The sequence below is a fragment of the Temnothorax longispinosus genome, chromosome 6 (assembly GCF_030848805.1).
Source record: "Temnothorax longispinosus isolate EJ_2023e chromosome 6, Tlon_JGU_v1, whole genome shotgun sequence".
NCBI lineage: Eukaryota > Metazoa > Arthropoda > Insecta > Hymenoptera > Formicidae > Temnothorax > Temnothorax longispinosus.
Window position 1 is genome coordinate 8,515,212 of NC_092363.1, and position 19,710 is coordinate 8,534,921.

The 19,710-nt window shown below is 33.3% G+C and overlaps 2 protein-coding genes across 6 annotated transcripts; one reads left to right on the forward strand and one right to left on the reverse strand.

Annotated features, from left to right (window-relative positions):
- The first annotated feature begins 9,043 nt into the window (after positions 1-9,043).
- LOC139814065 (uncharacterized) lies at positions 9,044-15,504 on the forward strand. 3 transcript variants are annotated; one of them, XM_071780032.1, is made up of 6 exons: positions 9,044-9,215; positions 13,017-13,173; positions 13,605-13,719; positions 13,896-14,035; positions 14,216-14,607; positions 14,887-15,504. In XM_071780032.1, the coding sequence occupies exons 3-6, from the start codon at positions 13,709-13,711 to the stop codon at positions 15,016-15,018; spliced, it is 675 nt and encodes a 224-aa protein (XP_071636133.1). In that variant the 5' UTR covers positions 9,044-9,215; positions 13,017-13,173; positions 13,605-13,708; the 3' UTR covers positions 15,019-15,504. The 3 variants fall into 3 exon arrangements, with proteins under 3 accessions (XP_071636133.1, XP_071636134.1, XP_071636132.1); XM_071780033.1 differs by lacking the exon at positions 9,044-9,215 and adding an exon at positions 12,888-12,905; XM_071780031.1 differs by lacking the exon at positions 9,044-9,215 and having other exon boundaries at positions 12,965-13,173.
- A 51-nt stretch (positions 15,505-15,555) lies between these two features.
- Positions 15,556-17,472, reverse strand: LOC139814060 (putative nuclease HARBI1). Of its 3 annotated transcripts, none has more exons than XM_071780026.1 (3): positions 17,237-17,472; positions 16,182-16,527; positions 15,556-16,049 (listed from the first exon to the last, which is right to left on the reverse strand). In XM_071780026.1, the coding sequence occupies exons 1-3, from the start codon at positions 17,375-17,377 to the stop codon at positions 15,577-15,579; spliced, it is 960 nt and encodes a 319-aa protein (XP_071636127.1). In that variant the 5' UTR covers positions 17,378-17,472; the 3' UTR covers positions 15,556-15,576. The 3 variants fall into 3 exon arrangements, with proteins under 3 accessions (XP_071636127.1, XP_071636126.1, XP_071636125.1); XM_071780025.1 differs by having other exon boundaries at positions 15,556-15,789; positions 15,850-16,527; positions 17,237-17,467; XM_071780024.1 differs by having other exon boundaries at positions 15,556-16,527; positions 17,237-17,470.
- Between the last annotated feature and the right edge of the window lie 2,238 nt (positions 17,473-19,710).

The following is a 19,710-nucleotide window of genomic DNA, read 5'->3' on the forward strand; positions in this document are numbered from 1 at the left end:
TTCAGGACTATATCTGGCTTAGTTTTCAAATACTTTAGCACACATCCATTCTTTCCGTATATATAGTGATAAATTTTAATGAAAACAAATCAAACAAAAAGAATTTGAAAACCATATTATTCATTACAGATATAACTAAAACATGTATTGTAATATATATGTAATTAAGATATAACGGAACACAATAAACAGAGAAATAAGATTACAATTTAATTTGAATTAATATAGCGTTATGCAGTGTTGGACTACATGTCTACATGTTAGCAACTTTATTTTGACAAAGATTATAGATGATAGCATTTTCGAAGACAAAGTATTAAAGAAATTGATCTTAATAAAATTAATGTGATGAAGTATTATTGTTACTTTGACCAGATGCACAAAAATCAGTTGGAAGTATGATAATATCAATTTGTTCACCTAATTAAACAGACCCGCATGTCTCTACGTTCTTCGACCTTATACGACACAAGACCAAATTAAAAATAACTGTTTAATCCAAAAGAGACATACATATACTGAAGCTAATAGACCATTCTTGTGTTCTATTGACTATCAATTTTTAAATACAAAATTCTTTACTTTTAAAAGCTGACAGATTACAGTATCGAAATGCTTTTAAAAGTAAAAATAAAAAATATATTATATTTAATTATTTGTATACTTTCTTAACATTTTCAAGAGCAATGAATATTTCTGTTCGCCGTTTACACAAGCCGGTAGTCAATGTGGCATGTTTCTTTATTTTTTTCAATTATATATCTTATATTACAACACATATCTTTATTCATTAAGTACTTATTGAAGTTGTAAATATAAACTTCCATATATGTGTAGTTAACCCTTAAAGCGCACATGGGGTGTAGGATACCCCACTCCGAACTTTGTGCTCTGATAAGTCCCATTAAAATGTCTTTTTCAATAATTTTTTAAACAATGTTAATTTTAAGAAATCGCTATAACTTTTGTTTATCCTTAAAATACATGACTTTAACTTCATTCAGAAATTTTTATGCAATAAAATAGTCAATAGCGTCGTTACAGTACATACTTAAAGACACTGGGGTATCTCATACCCCCAGTGCGCTTTACGTAATTTTTCGGAGGTGTGCGCTTTAAGGGTTAAAAAAATAACAAAACGCGATTATATAAAGAAATAAAAAAAAGATCGAGCGTTAATTTTTTTATATAACAATATAAATTGTTCAGTAAGAAAATACAATAACATTGTGAAAATAATACTTAATAGTTATTGCATCATAATGTGAAGTAATGTTGAATACTTCCCTTTAGAAAACTTAGCAGAACGAGATTGCATTGCAATTTTCTTGATCCACGCAGTAATTATATAGTTGGTATTAGCAACATTATCGTTTTAAATGTCGAAATCGTAGAGTAGAATACTTCTTATTAGCTTATTTTAACTAATTGGTGCAAGAATTAATTCTAAAAAATGTATGAAAATTGAAATCTTAAAATAAATAATAATATAGATTAATGGCGCAAGGAAATGTGGATAATATTTATTGATATTATTTTTGCTTAAAGAAAGTGACAAAAGGTAAAAGAATTTTAATATTGGGCAACATATTCAACACCGTTCCTTATAAGAAGTTTTCATGTTAAAAATAATTCGAAATAATACTAAAATAAAACACGTAAAATAAAATTACATATAAAAAAGACAGATTTAACGCGATATATAACTAATGTACTATAAGGCATTATATATAATTCCTATTAGAAAATTAATTAATTTTTGCTATCTATTTATATTTTACTAAATGCATGAGTCTGCACCTTCTGTATATTTATGTCGACAAGTGTTTTATCCATAGGCATATATATAATCTGTCAGTGTTAATTGATCTATTTGCACACAGTTTTCATTATCGTACAAAATCAAAAGTCACATTGGACAAAATTCACAATAATCGACCACTTAGCCGCCATCAGCGTTCGAAAGTTAAAATAATTATAAGGCGTTATTTTACTATTGCAGAAGATAATCGGCCAATTTCACCGAAATCTAATTTTTATAAGAACCGTGCGGAATCTTCAGTATGACAGAGAGTATTTTAATATATAATACGAATATTTGTAAAATAATTAAATACAATACATGTAAATATATATCACTCTATTATAGATGATATTAATGTAATATTGTATGTGTAATTAAGATGTCATATGATTACTTATTAGTTAAAATATAAGCATTCGCCATACTAAAGAATATCATGAAAGTCACCATGTAAACATAAATAATGTTGATTTCCGTAATTGAAAAATGTTTAGGCAAATAATAATCTGTTCAACATTTCATAATTTTAAAAATGTTAACCCTTAGTTACCTTACGTTTTCACTGCTCTTTGTTACCTCACCAGGGTCTGAAAGACCCTGTCGTTTTCTCCAGCTTGTATCTTTAAGACAAAGGCATCAATTTAACGTCTTTTTTTTAATCTTTACATCTTTTAAAGATCTACAATAATCTATACTATATCTATACTATATTACTATATACTATATATACTATATTTATACTATTATTATAAAGCAACAGGGTTTGCATTTTTTTGTTCGCTATGATCTCGGAAACTAATGGACCGAATTTTTACCAAACGTACATGAAATAGGGGTAGAATTTCCCGGGGAGTGCTATAGGGTGTATAGTTTTTCGTTACCGATCTTCTGGAAACCGGTTTTTCTAATTTCTTCAATTTTTCGGTAAATAATTGTCGGAATTTCAAAGAATTGTATATAAAACAGGGGTTGAATTTTCCGTGGGTGCCATAAAGTGTATAATTTTTTGTTACCGATCTCTTTGGAAGCCGGTACTAAAATTTTTGAAATTTTTTGTTACCAATCTCTTTGGAAGCCGGTACTGAAATTTTTGAAATTAAAAATTATTTGACCGAATTTTTATTAAATTTCATATACTTTTAATATCGATTTTTTTGGAAACCGGTATCAGAAGTTTTTCGAATTAAAAACCATTTAACCAAATTTTTATTAAAAGTATATAAAATAGAGATAGAATTTCTCGGGGAGTGTAGAGGTAGAGTGTATAGTTTTTTTACCAATTTTCAGGAAACCGGTTTTTTTAATTTTTCTAATTTTTCGAGAAATAATTGTGTTGGAGATACGAAGTGGCTCCAGTCGAACTTTTAAAAAATTGTATATATATTACAGGTTACGTTGCTCATCGTTTCCGACATAAGTATCCACACTTAATTAGGAGTTCCAACACATACATTAATTCCGTCGGGTGACTGGCTGTCGTGCATTTTAAGAGGAAATTGTATTTAACCTTCAAAAGATTTTGAAAATGTAGGAAAAATTATGAATAAAAATGAATTAAAATTATGTGTACACATAATTTTAATTCAACCCATTTTTATTATGTCTGAACATAATAAAAATGAATTGAAATTATGTGTACACATAATTTTAATTCAGCCAATTTTTATTATGTCTAGACATAATAAAAATGAATTAAAATTATGTCTAGACATAATTTTAATTCATCCAATTTTCATTTTGTCTAGACATAATTTTAATTTATTATTGAGAATTGCAATTTTTCTGAAGACAATTATTTTTTGAAACTTTTATATTGAGTATAATTTTATTTATGCTATTAAAAAGTAAAACGGCATGCCATAGTAACCGTTATTAATATTTCCAGTTGTTTTAACATAGTGACAAATATTTTTTTCTCTCCTATCGTAAATTTATCTCGCCAACGAAGAATACAAAAGGAAAATTTTACGCGAAAATAAGTAAAAATTTTTTAAAATTGACATTGCTTTGTTTAACCAACGCTTATAATTGTTGACTCTATAACGTTCCTCAACAGTGTAATTCCACTTCGGGAGAAATAATCTTTAACCTTTACGAAGAAGTGTACCTCGCCAGAGATAGTAATTTAACCTGCTAGTTCCGGATCTATAGTTTATCTATAGTTTACTTTCATACTGGCAATATCCGCTTTCTCGCTAAATTTCTCGCATATTACCATATGTCAAATGATGATCGTCGCATACCTATTTGTCTACAAAAATAGGCAGCTATTGCAAAATCAAATTTACGAATATGCTCATACGGCAAAAATAAAGATAAGTATGATAGAACAATAGAAATTATCTTTTTATAACTTTTAATCTTCTTAAAAATGTTGCCTCGTACTTGTAACTGATATTTTTAGAGATAATTCTCGAGATAAATATATTTACAATGTGATATTTATTAACGGTCTTCGAATTATTTGGGCAACAAGTGAGACAACAATTATTCTCGCGTTTTCTCACTGTCATTACGAGAGAAAAAAAGTTTGAACATGTACAAATAAACACGCAAGTCAAAACGTCATATTTCACAACGGGAAGTTGTTCAATCACCTTGTGTCTTCCGAAAACGGAGAAATATATGCTCTCCAAATACACGCAACAGGTATAGAGAACTTTCTCCGCTGTAGCGCAGGATAATATGTGTGTGTTTAGGCTGTATTCAAATATATCCTTCAGGATTTACGTTTCCTCGAGTATTAATGGATACATCGAAATCGACAGTACATGTTTTAAAATAATAGACTGAAGACGATTTGGAAATAACTTTTGTAACTTCGGGCTTAAAAACGAAATTCGAAATCCGCCGATAGCGTCGAAAAAATTATCCTAGGATTTGTCTGGCAAGAATTTAAAGTAGGTTGACGAAATCACAGACCCGCGGAAGCGTATCTCCGCTAGAAAGAAAAAAAAAGGAAAAAGTAACCGGAATCGGTCCATCTTGCCCTTGACTCCCACGTGGCGTTTCCGCATTTTTTTTTTTAAATGTAAATCGCAAACGGACGTCGCGCAAGTCGCCTCCCTGGTAACCATTTCTTTGCAATTCTGCTGTAAACTGCACGAAAAGTCGTGCACTAACTTTCGAGCAGATCATGCGTTTTCTATTTCCAACTTTGACTATTTTTCTGTTGGCATAAACTTGCTCTCGTCGTAGTGCAACAGAATTGTGGAAGATATGTGTATGCATTTACATATAGCAGAATAGTGCAAGAAATGCGGCAGATGCTTGCGCAAATCGCAGTGCAACATAATCGCGCCAGATTTGTAGCAGCGCCTACTGCTACCCATACAGCACAAAATATTTTTAAAATATTTTTTAGAAAGATTAAAATAATTTACAAAAATATTTTTTATATTTATAGCACCGCAGTGGTGTTGGGTAAGCCTTGCGTTGTATTGCTGGCGAAGATTGTCGCGAATGTCATGATTTTGCTTCGCGCTTCGCCGGAGGCCTGCTTATATTAGATCCCAACTGAAATTTACTTGCGAGTTAGTTTTACCATTACGCGCCGCCTAGCGGCATCGTTGCAAACTAGCACATACAGCAGAATTCAACAAGAATTACGGCAGATGCTTGCGTAAGAAGTAGAGCAGCAGAAATACAAATGATTTTGGCAGAAATAAACAAAACAAGGCAAATGAGAGCTCGTTCGCGACGATGGACAGGCGACAGTAATAAAATATTACAAATTGAATAAAATATATATAATAAAGTAAACGTTTTGGTCCTTGGTTTGGACCCTTCTCAGTACATATAGCTGGTCGAGTAAAATGCAGTGGTCACAAGTAGTCAAAAATGCAGTTATATTCCGCTCTCCGATTATGAGAGTGTGGATCTCGTATTCTCAACGTGACTGTTACCTTAATTCCATAAAAAGAAATAAATTAAACAAATATATATACTTAGTCATACCTTATAAAAAGACAAGAGTTACCTGACAGTCAAATTTATAAGATATACGACACCATCTCTCCGCGTAATACAATAAGTATTACGCGGCATTTTTTACTACTTGTGACCACTGCATTTCACTCGACCAGCTATATGTATTGAGGAGGGTCCAAATCAAGAACCGAAACGTTTACTTTATTATATATATTTTATTCAATTTGTAATATTTTATTACTGTCGCCCGTCCATCGTCGCGAACGAGCTCTCATTTGCCTTGTTTTGTTTATTTATCGTTATTGAGAGCGTTATCGTTAATTTGGTAAAATATACCGTACATCTGATTTATCAATCAAACATTTTTCGAAATTTGTAACGCCAAAATGGACCGTACGTATAGCCTACATCTCACAGCACGAAGCTATAACAGTTTTACAATCTCCACTTAACTTACAGTAATTATTTCTATAAATATTTATAACATAAAATTAAAAACAACTTTAATAATATTGATGATAATTATTTACACTTTATTTTAAATTATTTATTATAATCTTTTAGATACTTTTATTTTCCGGACATTATAATATTTACAAAATATTCAACGTATATATTTTCAAAATATTTAATCTTTTTTATAAATATTTTATAAATATTTTATAAATATTTTGTGCTGTCTGGGAGTTTAGCGCGCTCGGCTGTTCTTTTTCTGACTGGCAGATGCTTACACGCTTTTTTCGCATTTCTGTCACTCGGATCTATACGGCAAAAACAACAATTTAAGCGACATTATACACTTGTGAAATTTTGCTGCAAATATGTTTCAAGAGTCTAACACACTCGACTGCTCTTTTTCTCACGGGCAGATGATTGCACGTTCTTTTCACGTTTCTGCCGGTCGAATCTGTACGGCAAAAACAACAATTTAAGCGACATACACTTGTGAAAGCGTCTAGCACACTCGACTGCTCTTTTTCTCACGGGCAGATGCTTGCACGTTCTTTTCACGTTTCTGCCGGTTGGATCTGTACTCAAAAGATACTTCCATATTGTTTTCACATTTCTGCTACATGTTTACTTTTAACAAATAGTATAAAATTTCACAGTAGCTTCTTACAGCAGACTACTGCAATAGTACAGTAAGTACTCGTTCAGTTACAGATATTATATGCACTTTTGTCGCAATTTCGGACTATTTTCTTGCGCACTTCTTCGGGACGCATCTGAACTAGCAAACTGGTTACCAGGGCTGCTAAACTGTCTCGAAGACATTAAAAGAAACATATCGCAACGCACATAACGATCATTGGCGCTGCCTCATTTTGCAGTCGAATCGTGCAGCGATTCCAATTAAGGCTCGCGGCATCGCACAAAGTTGTATCCACAAAGATCCTTGAGGAGAAAAATAGCATGACAGGTCGTCGACTCCGCTGTACTTTTTTTTTTTTTTATTACGTGCTATTGATTTCAACAAAGATGCGAAGCGTTCTCGTTAAGAACCTGCGACGGAGATTATAATAATTTGTAGCGTTTTATTTAATAAAGTGTGTAATATTAAGATTGAAGAAATTCTCAAATATATTCAAAATTATTTCTGAGATAAATTCTTTTAAATAAAATATTTGGCAGGTTTTTTATAAGGATTAAATATAATGTATGCACATTTTTTAGAAATGTCATTGATAATTTTTTATTAGACAGATGACATATTTTTTTAAAAAATTCATAAATTGATGATAATTAAGTAGATGACATTGGTATTTCTAAAAAAACTTATTGCATGCATTATATTTTATTTTTTAACCTGCAAAATACTTCAATACATATACATATACATGTATATTTTTTGAACTATTTTTTAAACTTTTTGAAATATATGTATATTTTTAATGCTTTGTTTTATACATATCTTGTAATGTCAACATTTCTTCTTCACCTTGATCACATTTCCAAAAAAAATATCGCTGTTTTCTTTTAAAAATATTACTTTAAAAGAATGTATATACATCGTAAATCTATAGAAGATTAATCTATAAAAGATTAATTCATAAAAGATTTAGTATCGCACAAATCGCTTTTTGAGATCTGAAGTGCAATTGCGGCGCCACAGAGATTACCTAATAAAGATCACGGAGGACGTGACGAGTGCGCAAGATAAACGATATATATCGACCCTTCCTTCGGCGATGAAACGGTCAGTTTCTCCGTGACAAGAACGGCACGCAGGTGCCCTCGATATCCGAATGCGAGCCGCGGTAAAAGTTGAGCGATTACGTACTACGTACTTGTTTTTTAACTGTTGGGCGACCAGTATACCTTATTTGTCTCGCACATTGCAGGTCTCGATTCGAGTTCAAAAAAGCAACTCCGTTTTACGTGATGGAATTGCAACCGAAATGCCTCGGCGCGAGAGAGAAAAACCCAGTCTCTTCTTGAAAATAAAGCGCGTTTGCAACGCGAGTATAATTCACTTCTCAACTTTGATACAGGACTGTTGGGCGACCAGTCGGATACCTTATTCGTCTCGCGCAGGTCTCGATTCGAGTTCAAAAAAGCAGCTCCGTTTTACATGGAATTCCAACCGAAGTGCCTCGGCGCGAGATAGAAAAACCCAGTCTCTTCTTGAAGATAAACCGCGCGTTTTCAACGCGAGTATAATTCACTTCCCAACTTTGATACAGGAATATACAGCTTTCTCTGACAATTACAAATGATTTATCGTTAGAAATGCGGGTGACTGTCCGATTATCCGGAGTGTTTATATACCAATCGACTTTCCTATTCAATCGTGTACGTAGTGCCTTTAGCTTCATTTAAAATATTAGTTGTCAACTTTTGTAATTAACACTTTGGAATGGACTCGTAACTTCGTAATTGTGACTTCATTAGCGTAGATTAATGAGACCATTACGGCTCGGAGACGCGGTCAAGTACTACCGAGACGGCATAATTATTGTTTAATTGTATTCACGCATCGGCGAAAACTGACAACTCATTAAAATCGGTCAAATGTTGTTGCAATATATATACTAATGAAATGTGCGATAATCTCTACACTGAAAAAAAATCTGGTACGTTCATTTTCCACCAGAAAATACTGGTTGCATCTACCATCAGAATCTGGTTGCATTAATAGGAATTCTGGTTGCATAACTAGAATTCTGGTTGCATTAATTGGAATTTCTAGTTGCATTAATTGGAAGAATCTGGTTCGTTCATTTTCCACCAGATGTCCAGTTAATTCAACCAAATTTTTTTTTTCGGTGTAGTGTCACTTTAGTTAGATGTTTGTCTTTCGTCGAAGTTAAACGGCTTCGTCATATAATATATATCTCTTATCTTTTTTATCACAAAATCAGCGCGCTATGAAAACTATATTTATCTCTCCGATATCATATCTGTGAAACAAAAAATAGCGTTTTTTCTTGGAACGCACTGAGGGCGTACTTGGTGTAGCCTTGCACTGTACCAGTTTAGTGTAAGCGCTGCACTGCACTCAAGTGGTGTACAGTCGTTCACGGAAAGGTTGCAACACTTTTTTTTTGATGATTTTTGGAACGCGCAGAAATTTTGAGATCGCGATCCACCATCTCTGTATACACGTAGTGAACGGTATGATAGCTGTCAAAGTGAACTATACAAGGTGGAGGTTCACGAAATGTATCTTGTGCGGCGCGGAAAATCTTAAGATATCAACTGGATACTGTAATATCGGGGTTAGTATAAAAGAATAAGCTAAATACACAATTTTATTTTATAAATTAATTTTTATTTTCAAGACATGTGTAACATTAAAAATTAATGTAATATAACCTATTAATATAATTACTTATAATTATATTCATATATTGTGTTATATGTTATATTATTTTAATTACATAATTAATTACGTAATTAATAACATTAAAATTAATTAATAACATATTAATTTTAATACATAATATTAATACATAATTAATATAACAGTAAAATTAACCGTGTCTGAATGCTGAATAATGTTCGGCAAGCAGAGGACATCAGTCGATCGAAGAAGCTACCGTGGAAGACGTGGATGCTGAGACCGCGAAGCCACATCACCGCTTCAAAGCCAATCCTTTTCGTCAAATAACGATGAAGTAATCTTTCTAAAAAATTACAATTATAAAAATTATTACTTACAAATTCAGTTTTAGTATAAAATCATCATTTTATTATAATTATATTAAGTTGAGAAGATAGATTTACTTACATAAAATTGCCAGATCGCTGATTACTATTGACTGTTCAGTAAGAACAGATCAATCGCAATCTGTTGTCCGCTGCAATCCAGAGCGAATCTCTTGTAGAAATTCGTTGTGGGATTAAGATGCGCACGTCTTTGTTCACTCTACTACTGGGATCTTCTTTCGGCTGCAGGGCCCCTGAACCGACATTAGGCAGGCATGTTTGGAAACGGCGATACGTCCTCGGGTGCTGGAGAGGAGTTTGTGAGCAGCTTGAAGACCGGTACCAAGGGTGTTGTTATTGTCAAAAGTGCCACAGAACTTGATGGGCAGCTAGGCGAGAAGGTCACGGAATCGGCAGGCCCAAAGATATTTTGAATGACTTTTGCCTTGTGCCATGTCTATTCAAGATTTTCATTTCTTTATTCGTTCATTCATTTACGAGAGTTGTTCACGTTACAATCATTCAATTTCAACATATTATTCATTTATTCATACATCATCTTGATGAAAAAACTTCTCATACTTTCTCAGAAATTTTACAAGAATTGGGACTTGGGAAAAATTCTGAAGAAGTATATGATATTTCTCAGATACTTTCAGAAATAATTGAAGATTTTTAGAATATTTCAATATCCGTATATATGAAAATTTCTGACAAATTGCACAGATTTTCTCATATTTATTCAGATTTCTGCAAGGATATATTAGCGAAAAATACTTTATTCTTATTTCGTCTGAGATGTTTAATTCGTATAAAAATCTGAAAATTTTTATAGAAATTCTGATTAATAATGTGAAAAATTCTGATATTTTTTTACCAGGGCATCCATGGAAGGTCACATAGTAATAATACCGTGTGACACTTCCATATGATTCTCTATTTCTACATTTAATCTTTGGGGCATAGATGCAACTAAATTTTGGAATAACTCGTGCCTTGCGCGGAAATCTTCCCATACGATGAGAACATGTTGCGCCAATGCCTCGCGTCTACGTGGAAATTGAGGATTCCATATTTTCTGAGTAGGTTGTTCCTCTCGTTTTCTATAATGTTACGCGCCCAGGCTCCTAATATGCGATAGCGCAAACCGTGCGGCGTAGATGGCGAGAACAGAGACACAATCGATATAAATCGGCTCAATATAAACAATTAACCGAACGCCACAAAGAACAACGGCTTTTGTCTTGCAGCATTTGGCACAGAAGCATGAATGGACAAATACCGTTTTCTCGAATGAGAACGTATTTTTGATGGATGAATCTGGGCGTGTAACATTATGGAAAACGAGAGGAACAACCTACTCAGAAAATATGGAAACCTCAATTTCCACATAGACGCGAGGCATTGGCGCAACATGTTCTCATCGTATGGGAAGATTTCCGCGCAAGGTACGAGTTATTCCAAAAAGTTGCATCTATGCCCCAAAGATTAAATGTAGTAATAGAGAATCATATGGAACACGGTATTAATACTATGTGACCTTCCATGGATGCCCTGGTAAAAAAATATCAGAATTTTTCACATTATTAATCAGAATTTCTATAAAAATTTTTAGATTTTTTTTAGAATACTCAGAAATTTTCAGATTTTTTATACGAATTAAACAACTCAGACAAAATAAGAATAAAATATTTTTCGCTAATATATCCTTGCAGAAATTTGAATATATATAAGAAAATCTGTGCAATTTGTCAGAAATTTTCATATATACGGATATTGAAATATTCTAAAAATCTTCAATTATTTCTGAAAGTATCTGAGAAATATTATATACTTTTTAGAATTTTTTACAAGTCCCAATTCTTGTAAAATTTCTGAGAAAGTATGAAAAGTTTTTTCACCAAGATAATGTATGAATAAATGAATAATGTTTGACATTGAATGATTGTAACGTGAACAACTCTCGTTAATGAATGAACGAATGAAGGAATTAAAATCTTGAATGAACATGGCACAAGGCAAAAGTCATCCGAAATATCTTTGGGCCTGCCGATTCCGTGACCTTCTCGCCTAGCTGCCCATCAAGTTCTGTGGCACTTTTGATAATAACAACGCCCGGGTTGGTGCCGGTTTCAAGCTGCTCACAAACTCCTCTCCAGCACCCGAGGACGTATCGCCGTTTTCCAAACATGCCTGCCTAATGTCGGTCCAGAGGCCCTGCAGCCGAGAGAAGATCCCAGTACTAGAGTGAACAAAGACGTGCGCATCTTAATCCCACAACGAATTTCTACAAGAGATTCGCTCTGGATTGCAGCGGACAACAGATTGCGATTGATCTGTTCTTACTGAACAGTCAATAGTAATCAGCGATCTGGCAATTTTATGTAAGTAAATCTATCTTCTCAACTTAATATAATTATAATACAATGATTATTTTATACTAAAACTGAATTTGCAATTAATTTTTATAATTGTAATTTTTTAGAAAGATTACTTCATTGTTATTTGACGAGAAGAATTGGCTTTGAAGCGGTGATGTGGCTTCGCGGTCTCAGCATCCACGTCTTCCACGGCAGCTTCTTCGATCGACTGATGTCCTCTGCTTGCCGAACATTAATCAGCATTCAGACACCGGTTAATTTACTGTTATATTAATTATGTATTAATATTATGTATTAAAATTAATATGTTATTAATTAATTTAATGTTATTAATTACGTAATTAATTATGTAATTAAAATTAATATAACATATAACACAATATATGAATATAATTATAAGTAATTATATTAATAGGTTATATTACATTAATTTTTAATGTTACACATGTCTTGAAAATAAAAATTAATTTATAAAATAAAATTGTGTATTTAGCTTATTCTTTTATACTAACCCCGATATTACAGTATCCAGTTGATATCTTAAGATTTTCCGCGCCGCACAAGATACATTTCGTGAACCTCCACCTTGTATAGTTCACTTTGACAGCTATCATACCGTTCACTACGTGTATACAGAGATGGTGAATCGCGATCTCAAAATTTCTGCGCGTTCCAAAACCCATCCAAAAAAAGTGTTGCAACCTTTAAGTGAACGACTGTACACACACTTCATGCTGTCGTGTTTATTTCAGACCACGGACTTGCGGCAATTTGAAGTTGCATTCAGGATCTTTATTCGGTAAAATAATGTCGGACAAAATGTTTGTTTACTTTAAAGTTAATAAAGATTGTGATGTTGAGATGGAATACGTATAGCTGATCAGAAAGAGGAGTATGATCGGATTTTAAGTAAGTAAAATATGCGTGTATATTGGAGGTTATTTTTTATTTTATTACATACATTAACATTAAAACATTACTACAGGGTCCGGCAATTGATATGATTCGCTATGTAAAACGCTATAATTTTTTTATTGTTGAATAGATTTTATTTAATTTGGTCTTAATAATTTCAATATATCCTCCTTTGGCCTTTACGGTTAGGCGAAGTCTCTTTGATAAACAATTCACACAATGTTCGTAGGATATTCTGCTAGTCAAGACCGTCCCACTCTGTTTAGTAATGTTCGGTTTTGTTCATCGATAGTGTTGTGTCGATATAATCACAGTAACCGCAATACTCGCCAGACCTGAATCCACTCGACTTCTACGTATAGCACAGTAGATAATTTTATTGTTTGATGTTTATTGATATTTCTTAATATTATTTGTGTTGCTAGATGATAATAACTTTGCAGTCAACAAAATATTGTTTCTTATTAACTCTGGACAAATTAAATGTAAAGGCAAAGTCGTTGAAATTTTAAGAGGAAACGATTTGGACATGCTATATGGGTATGTAACCATGCATACTTTTGTATTGGATTTTTATTGGATATTATTTAATCTTATTAATTTTCAATTTAAATATATTCATACTTAAAATAATACAGATATAATCTCTCATTATTATTATTTTAACAATCCGCTATCGTAGTATCATGTTTTACAAATATGACGAAATATCATAGGAATTCTGACTGCATTTTCGTTGAGACCGACACCAGCGACTCGGAAAACCAACATCCAAGGGGCATAAACATAAAGATTGATGCTACCAGTACAATGTCTTCTTGTTCAGGAAGTGGTGAAAATAAAGGTGACAATAAAGGTAACAAACAATTGAACAAATTAAAAAACTACATTAAGAATGAGAAATTAATGATTGAGTAGATATGAGTACAAAATTTTGAAAATGTGATTTATTTCTTTGTAGAATTCGTTTCGAGATTTATATGAAATAATCAGAGTAATAATTGAGCCTATAAAAATAAAATAATACTGATTTCAGATTGGCAAGATGACGAGACCAAATATTTATTGGATCAGGTTTATGCCTACTTACCAGTAATCGGTCCGCAAAAAAAATTTAAAACAAAAAAAGCAATGTGGTTAAAAATTGCAGAAGAAATTTCACAGAAATTCTGCAAAGTACGAACATCTATCCAAGTTGAGAACCGGTACAAAACTGTTTTACGGAGAAAGAAGTCTGCAGTTGAAAATAATTCCGGATCAGGTAATTCGAGGCAAGATGTACTCTTCGAGGAAGAATTACACAAAATTGCTTTCACCGATGACAGCATTGAGCCGGAAGTTGTGAGAACTGCTACAGGTGTCAAGAGGTTTAAGAAATCAGACGTTTCTGTAAAAATAAAGAATAGCTCACCAGGAAACAAAAAGACTGTAAGTAAATGTAATACTGATTACTTGTATTACAAAAACTTTCTGTAATATGTACAAATCAAATAGAAATTTTTTAAGGATGAGCCTTATTTCAATAAATATTAAAATTGTGTTATGAAATAAATCGTTACGTATAATGAAATATTGCCGTAAAAAATGACTTGGGTTTAAACAATTTTAAATTTTTCAAATTTTTTTGAAATTATTGTTTCTACAAAAACTTTGATTGGTTTTGCTTCCAACTGTCCTGATCTACACTAACTTTTCTATTATTATTAGGTATCTATCGCAGAAAAATTGGAAGAACTACATGAGAAGACAGAAACAGCTCGAGAGAAACGACACCAAGAAAAGATGGTATTGATACGCGAATTGTGGAGTGGAAGGCAGAGAAACCCTGAACGGGAGTGACAGACTAAGACAGCAGACATCCATAATGGAAATAATTTATTTTAGTTATTTTTACTTAATTTTTTTAAAGCAAGTCATATTTACGTTCCTAAGTGCTTTACACTTTTTTTATGATCTGCCGGAGGAAACCAAAGATTTTATTAATTATTAAAGAAAGGCATTATTTATTTGATTTATTTTTAATTTATATTTGTTTAGTTTTGTTAGATTTGTAACAGCACAATGTTTATGTTAAGTAATTCACGTTCGTAAGATTTAGTTGTTCAAAAGCAAGCAATGTTAAATAAGATATTCACGTACTTAAGTGCTTCACAATATTTCTTGATCAGCAGGAGGAAAAAAGGTTTTGTTTAGTCATTAAAGAAAATGTTTAGTTTTCTTAGATTTTAGAAGGCACAATGTTAGTGTAAAATTATTGTAAGATTCAGCTTGCTCAAAAGCAACTAATATGTTACTTAACATACTTAATAAAAACTGTGATACTTGCGATGTGTGATACCTATTTTAGAGATATTGGGCACAACAAAAGCAAACAAATGGTTTTTACAAAATATTTTATTACAGGCACTGCATTATTCTGAATCGTTTCAATTCCCCGATATTTTTCAGATCGTCTTCTATATTATCTTCGTGATCAGCTACGAATGGCTCCTCTTCATTGTAGGGAATGTCATCTTCATCCCATATATCGTTATTGTCTATGCACAGATTGTGCAAAACGCAACAACAGACGATAAATTTCGTGATCTTTTCGACTTTATGCATATCGATCTGCAATAATAGTTGTTGAAACCGTGCTTTTAGTATACCAAAGGCATTTTCAATACGTACGCGAGTTTGACAGTGTTTTTTGTTATATCTATTTTCCATTTCTCTTAAATTCCCATAGTTTTTGAATGGCACAAGTAGCCATTCGCGTATCGGATAAGCGGAATCACCTAAAATGTGATAGTTTTTCCCACATATTTGTGGCAGCTTCTGTTTGACATCGCTTAATTTAAAGACTCTGGCATCGTGAACTTTGCCTGGAACTCCAGTGAACACATCGATGAATTTTCTTTTTGCATCACATATTGCTTGCAATGTTATAGATGTCTTGTCGTGTCGATTAGCATACGTCGATGCGATTTTATGAGCTGGTGTTTTTATATTTATATACGAACCATCGATACAGCCTATAACACCTGGGAATCCCGCAATCTCTTCAAAGGATCTTGCTTCTTCGTCTAAGTCATCTGGAAATTTGATGACTTGTCCCGCAATTTCAGTCAAATATTTCATGACTCTGTTACATTGGTAAAAAACTGTTCTGAGGAAGATTCCAAAAAGCGTCGCGACACACCGCAATGATTCCTTATTACCAGCAAACCACAGGAATACCAGCACATCTTCTTCTGGCGACTTTCTCTCAATTCCTCCATGATTATTTAATGGTGGGCAAGATGATTGTTCATATTTCTCAATTAATTTATAAGCCGTATCCTTGGTCAATCGGAAATGTCTTTGAAACTGAAATTCGTAAAGAAAATATATGTAATTAATAGACAGACACATACTTTCTCAGAACAAGTCCAATATATTTCTATTCTCAGCAAATGAAAATGGATTAAAATGGATTGTTTGATCCGTGCCGAATCCAAATTCTGATCTTTTGAATCCATTTCTATCCAATTAAAGTTACTGAATTTTTTTAAATCTATTTTAATCCATGACACGGGATTGAAACGACGTGATTCCTATTCTTTCAATCCAAAAAAGTTACGCGGGCCATGAATCCATTTCAATTCATTACACGGCATTAAAATGAAGTGAATTATTGTATATTCTTTCAATCCAAAACAGCTTCTTGAGAAAACACAGTGATTGTAATTCTTTTAACACAGAAAATATTTTTCTTGTGAATTCAACATTTAAAACACAAAAAATTTATTAAAGCATTCAAACAATATTTTTGCAGTTTTTAATTGATTCAATACATAAATGATAGTGTAGTATAGAGTTTATATGGCCATTCATACAAAACTGTTTTTAATTCCATTCAACCATATATGTGGATCAGAATCTGGATTCAGATAGATAAAAATGGATTTAAAATAACATACTTTTGTCAAAAAATTCTATTACAAATGAAAGAAAATGTTTATTTTCACTATTTCCATATTTTTTTCACATTCCATTTATATTTTACCAATTAAATGGAAAATTTTTCAATACTAACCTCATTATTTGAATATTCCCGAACAGTGACAAAATTTTTTAATTTCGGGATTTTATTTCTTTCACGCAGAATTGCGAGCTGCAAGAATTCTTCGTCGTCTTCTTCTTCACTCGATGAAAATAATATATCGATACATTTCATTATTGTGCTAAAAATCTTCTTCCCGATTGGCTTCCATGTTTATAATTTAAGTCACACTCACTCCACACCGTCTCTTTGAGACAGTGTAGCAAAATCACACTTCGTGCATAAAACTTGCACTACACCGCAGCCACGGAAACACATTACACCGAATATAAGTTTGCTTGCCACCAGCCATGGAAACACGCTACACTGCCTGAGTGTTGCACTAGTGGGCGGTAGTGCAGCCAAGAAAAAACGCTATAAGGTTTTGTTCGTTTTAGCTGAACTTCTTGCACGGTTTATCTTATCTCCTTTTCTCTGCAACATGAGAAGAAAAAAAAAAAAATGAACCGTGCAAGAAGTTCAGCTAAAACGAACAGTGAAATAGACGTGAAATTTTTTGTTTTTATATGCGCTTCAGATTTTTCATATTTCGCGCTTGGCCTGTTTAGGGTGCTTGCACCCTTAATTATAACGCTTATGTAGCGAGAATATCTTTGTTTCGCGAATAGAATGCTACTCGACGCGACCGACGCTCGTAATTTTTCCTGGACCAACCAATGGCCGCGTTCAGGAAACACAACTGTTGAGCGAGTGCTCGGTGATTCTTTAATATGATTGGTTCTTGCCTTTGGTTCTTCTGCGGATCCAAGTGTAAGAACCAATCATAATGAGCGCTCACTCAACAGTCGTGTTTCTTGAACGCGGCCAATCAGAAGCTGAATGCGTCGAACTGGCCACGTGGCGACGTGGACAATTAGTAGAATTGCAGCAGTTGCAAAATAAATGAAATTATCACCTGTAGCCCGCATTTATAGTTTGTTCTTATTTCAAAACTGTCTTTTAAGGTGGTTTATTCGCGACTATGTGAGTCAAAATAAACCTCATTTTAAAACTTCTAATTTCATACACTTTCATAGTCGACTAAATTTATTAATGAATTTCTCAAAATGATTGTATATCACAAATCGAATAAATAATCAATAATAAAAAAGAGGCGAATGAAAATAGTCCAATTTTCTTAGCGTAGTACAGAAGAGCTTCAGATATGGCAACGTCGCAACATTCATGTAAACAAATGGTTGCACGTGTATCGTTCGGAGCAATAAACTTAGAGGTTAATTTTATTTAAATGCAACATTTACTTTTATATCATGAACGAACAACCGCGTTTTAACCTATGCAACTCGCGTTATGAATTCAAAGCGCGACGTTGCCACATATCCGAAGGTTTGTGATCACAGTGAGGAATGGACTGAAATCGATGTCTTTTAACTAATTTTGTGAACATTCTATACGGTTGAGATTGTTGGCTTTGGTACCATATGATTCGGAAGACACTCCTCTGTTTTTATTCTAATTTTCAACCTGATCTGTCTTTTCTATAATTTACTACCATCAATTTATCTCAAAATTAGGCTGAGTTTCCACTGAGCGCGTCACGCGTCGCGTCATCCAATCAAAACATCCCATTTCGATCCCGTCACAAGAATGTAATGAAATGGGATGTTTTGATTGGTTAACTTGTGACGACGCGACGCGTGACGCGCTCAGTGGAAACTCAGCCTTAGGCTGAGTTTCCACTGAGCGCGTCACGCGTCGCGTCATCCAATCAAAACATCCCATTTCGATTCCGTCACAAGAATGTAATGAAATGGGATGTTTGGATTGGTTAACTTGTGACGACGCGACGCGTGACGCGCTCAGTGGAAACTCAGCCTTACGGTCTCTCACGCGTCGTCCGCCATAAACGCAATGCTTAAGATAGGGAAAAAAGCATATTTTTAGACAATAATATCTCGGAAACTACACGGTCAATCCATTTCAAATTTAGCATGAAGATTCGTCAGTTGCTTAATTACTTTTACTGAAAAAACTGCATCGATCTGTTTTCATAGGTTATATGGACATACCACCTTAATGTTTCAAGATGCTAATATGGCTCTGTGCGTGGTTTATAATGTCGTCAAACTTAAGCCGGTTCTACAATACGTCGCAAACAATGGCAACTGCTAGTTGAAAAGCGTTATTTCCACGTCGCGCTTGTCACGTGCCGTTGTTGAAAGAGAGTTGGCGAACTTTTAACTTTTTTTGGCGACAATAAAGCCCCTTGCACAATGCCAGGCAACAGGCAATAGGAACAGGAAATAACCAAAAAATCGTTAATTACAACCTAAAAAATTCAAATGCTATGATTGGTTGGCAATAGGCAATAGGCACAGAATTTCCAACGTGACGGAAACTCTGTGTCTATTGCCTGTGTCACTGTTTATTCTGCATTTATACATGATTTCTGATTTCTATTCCCTGTTCCTATTGCCTGTTGCCTGGCATTGTGCAAGGGGCTTAAC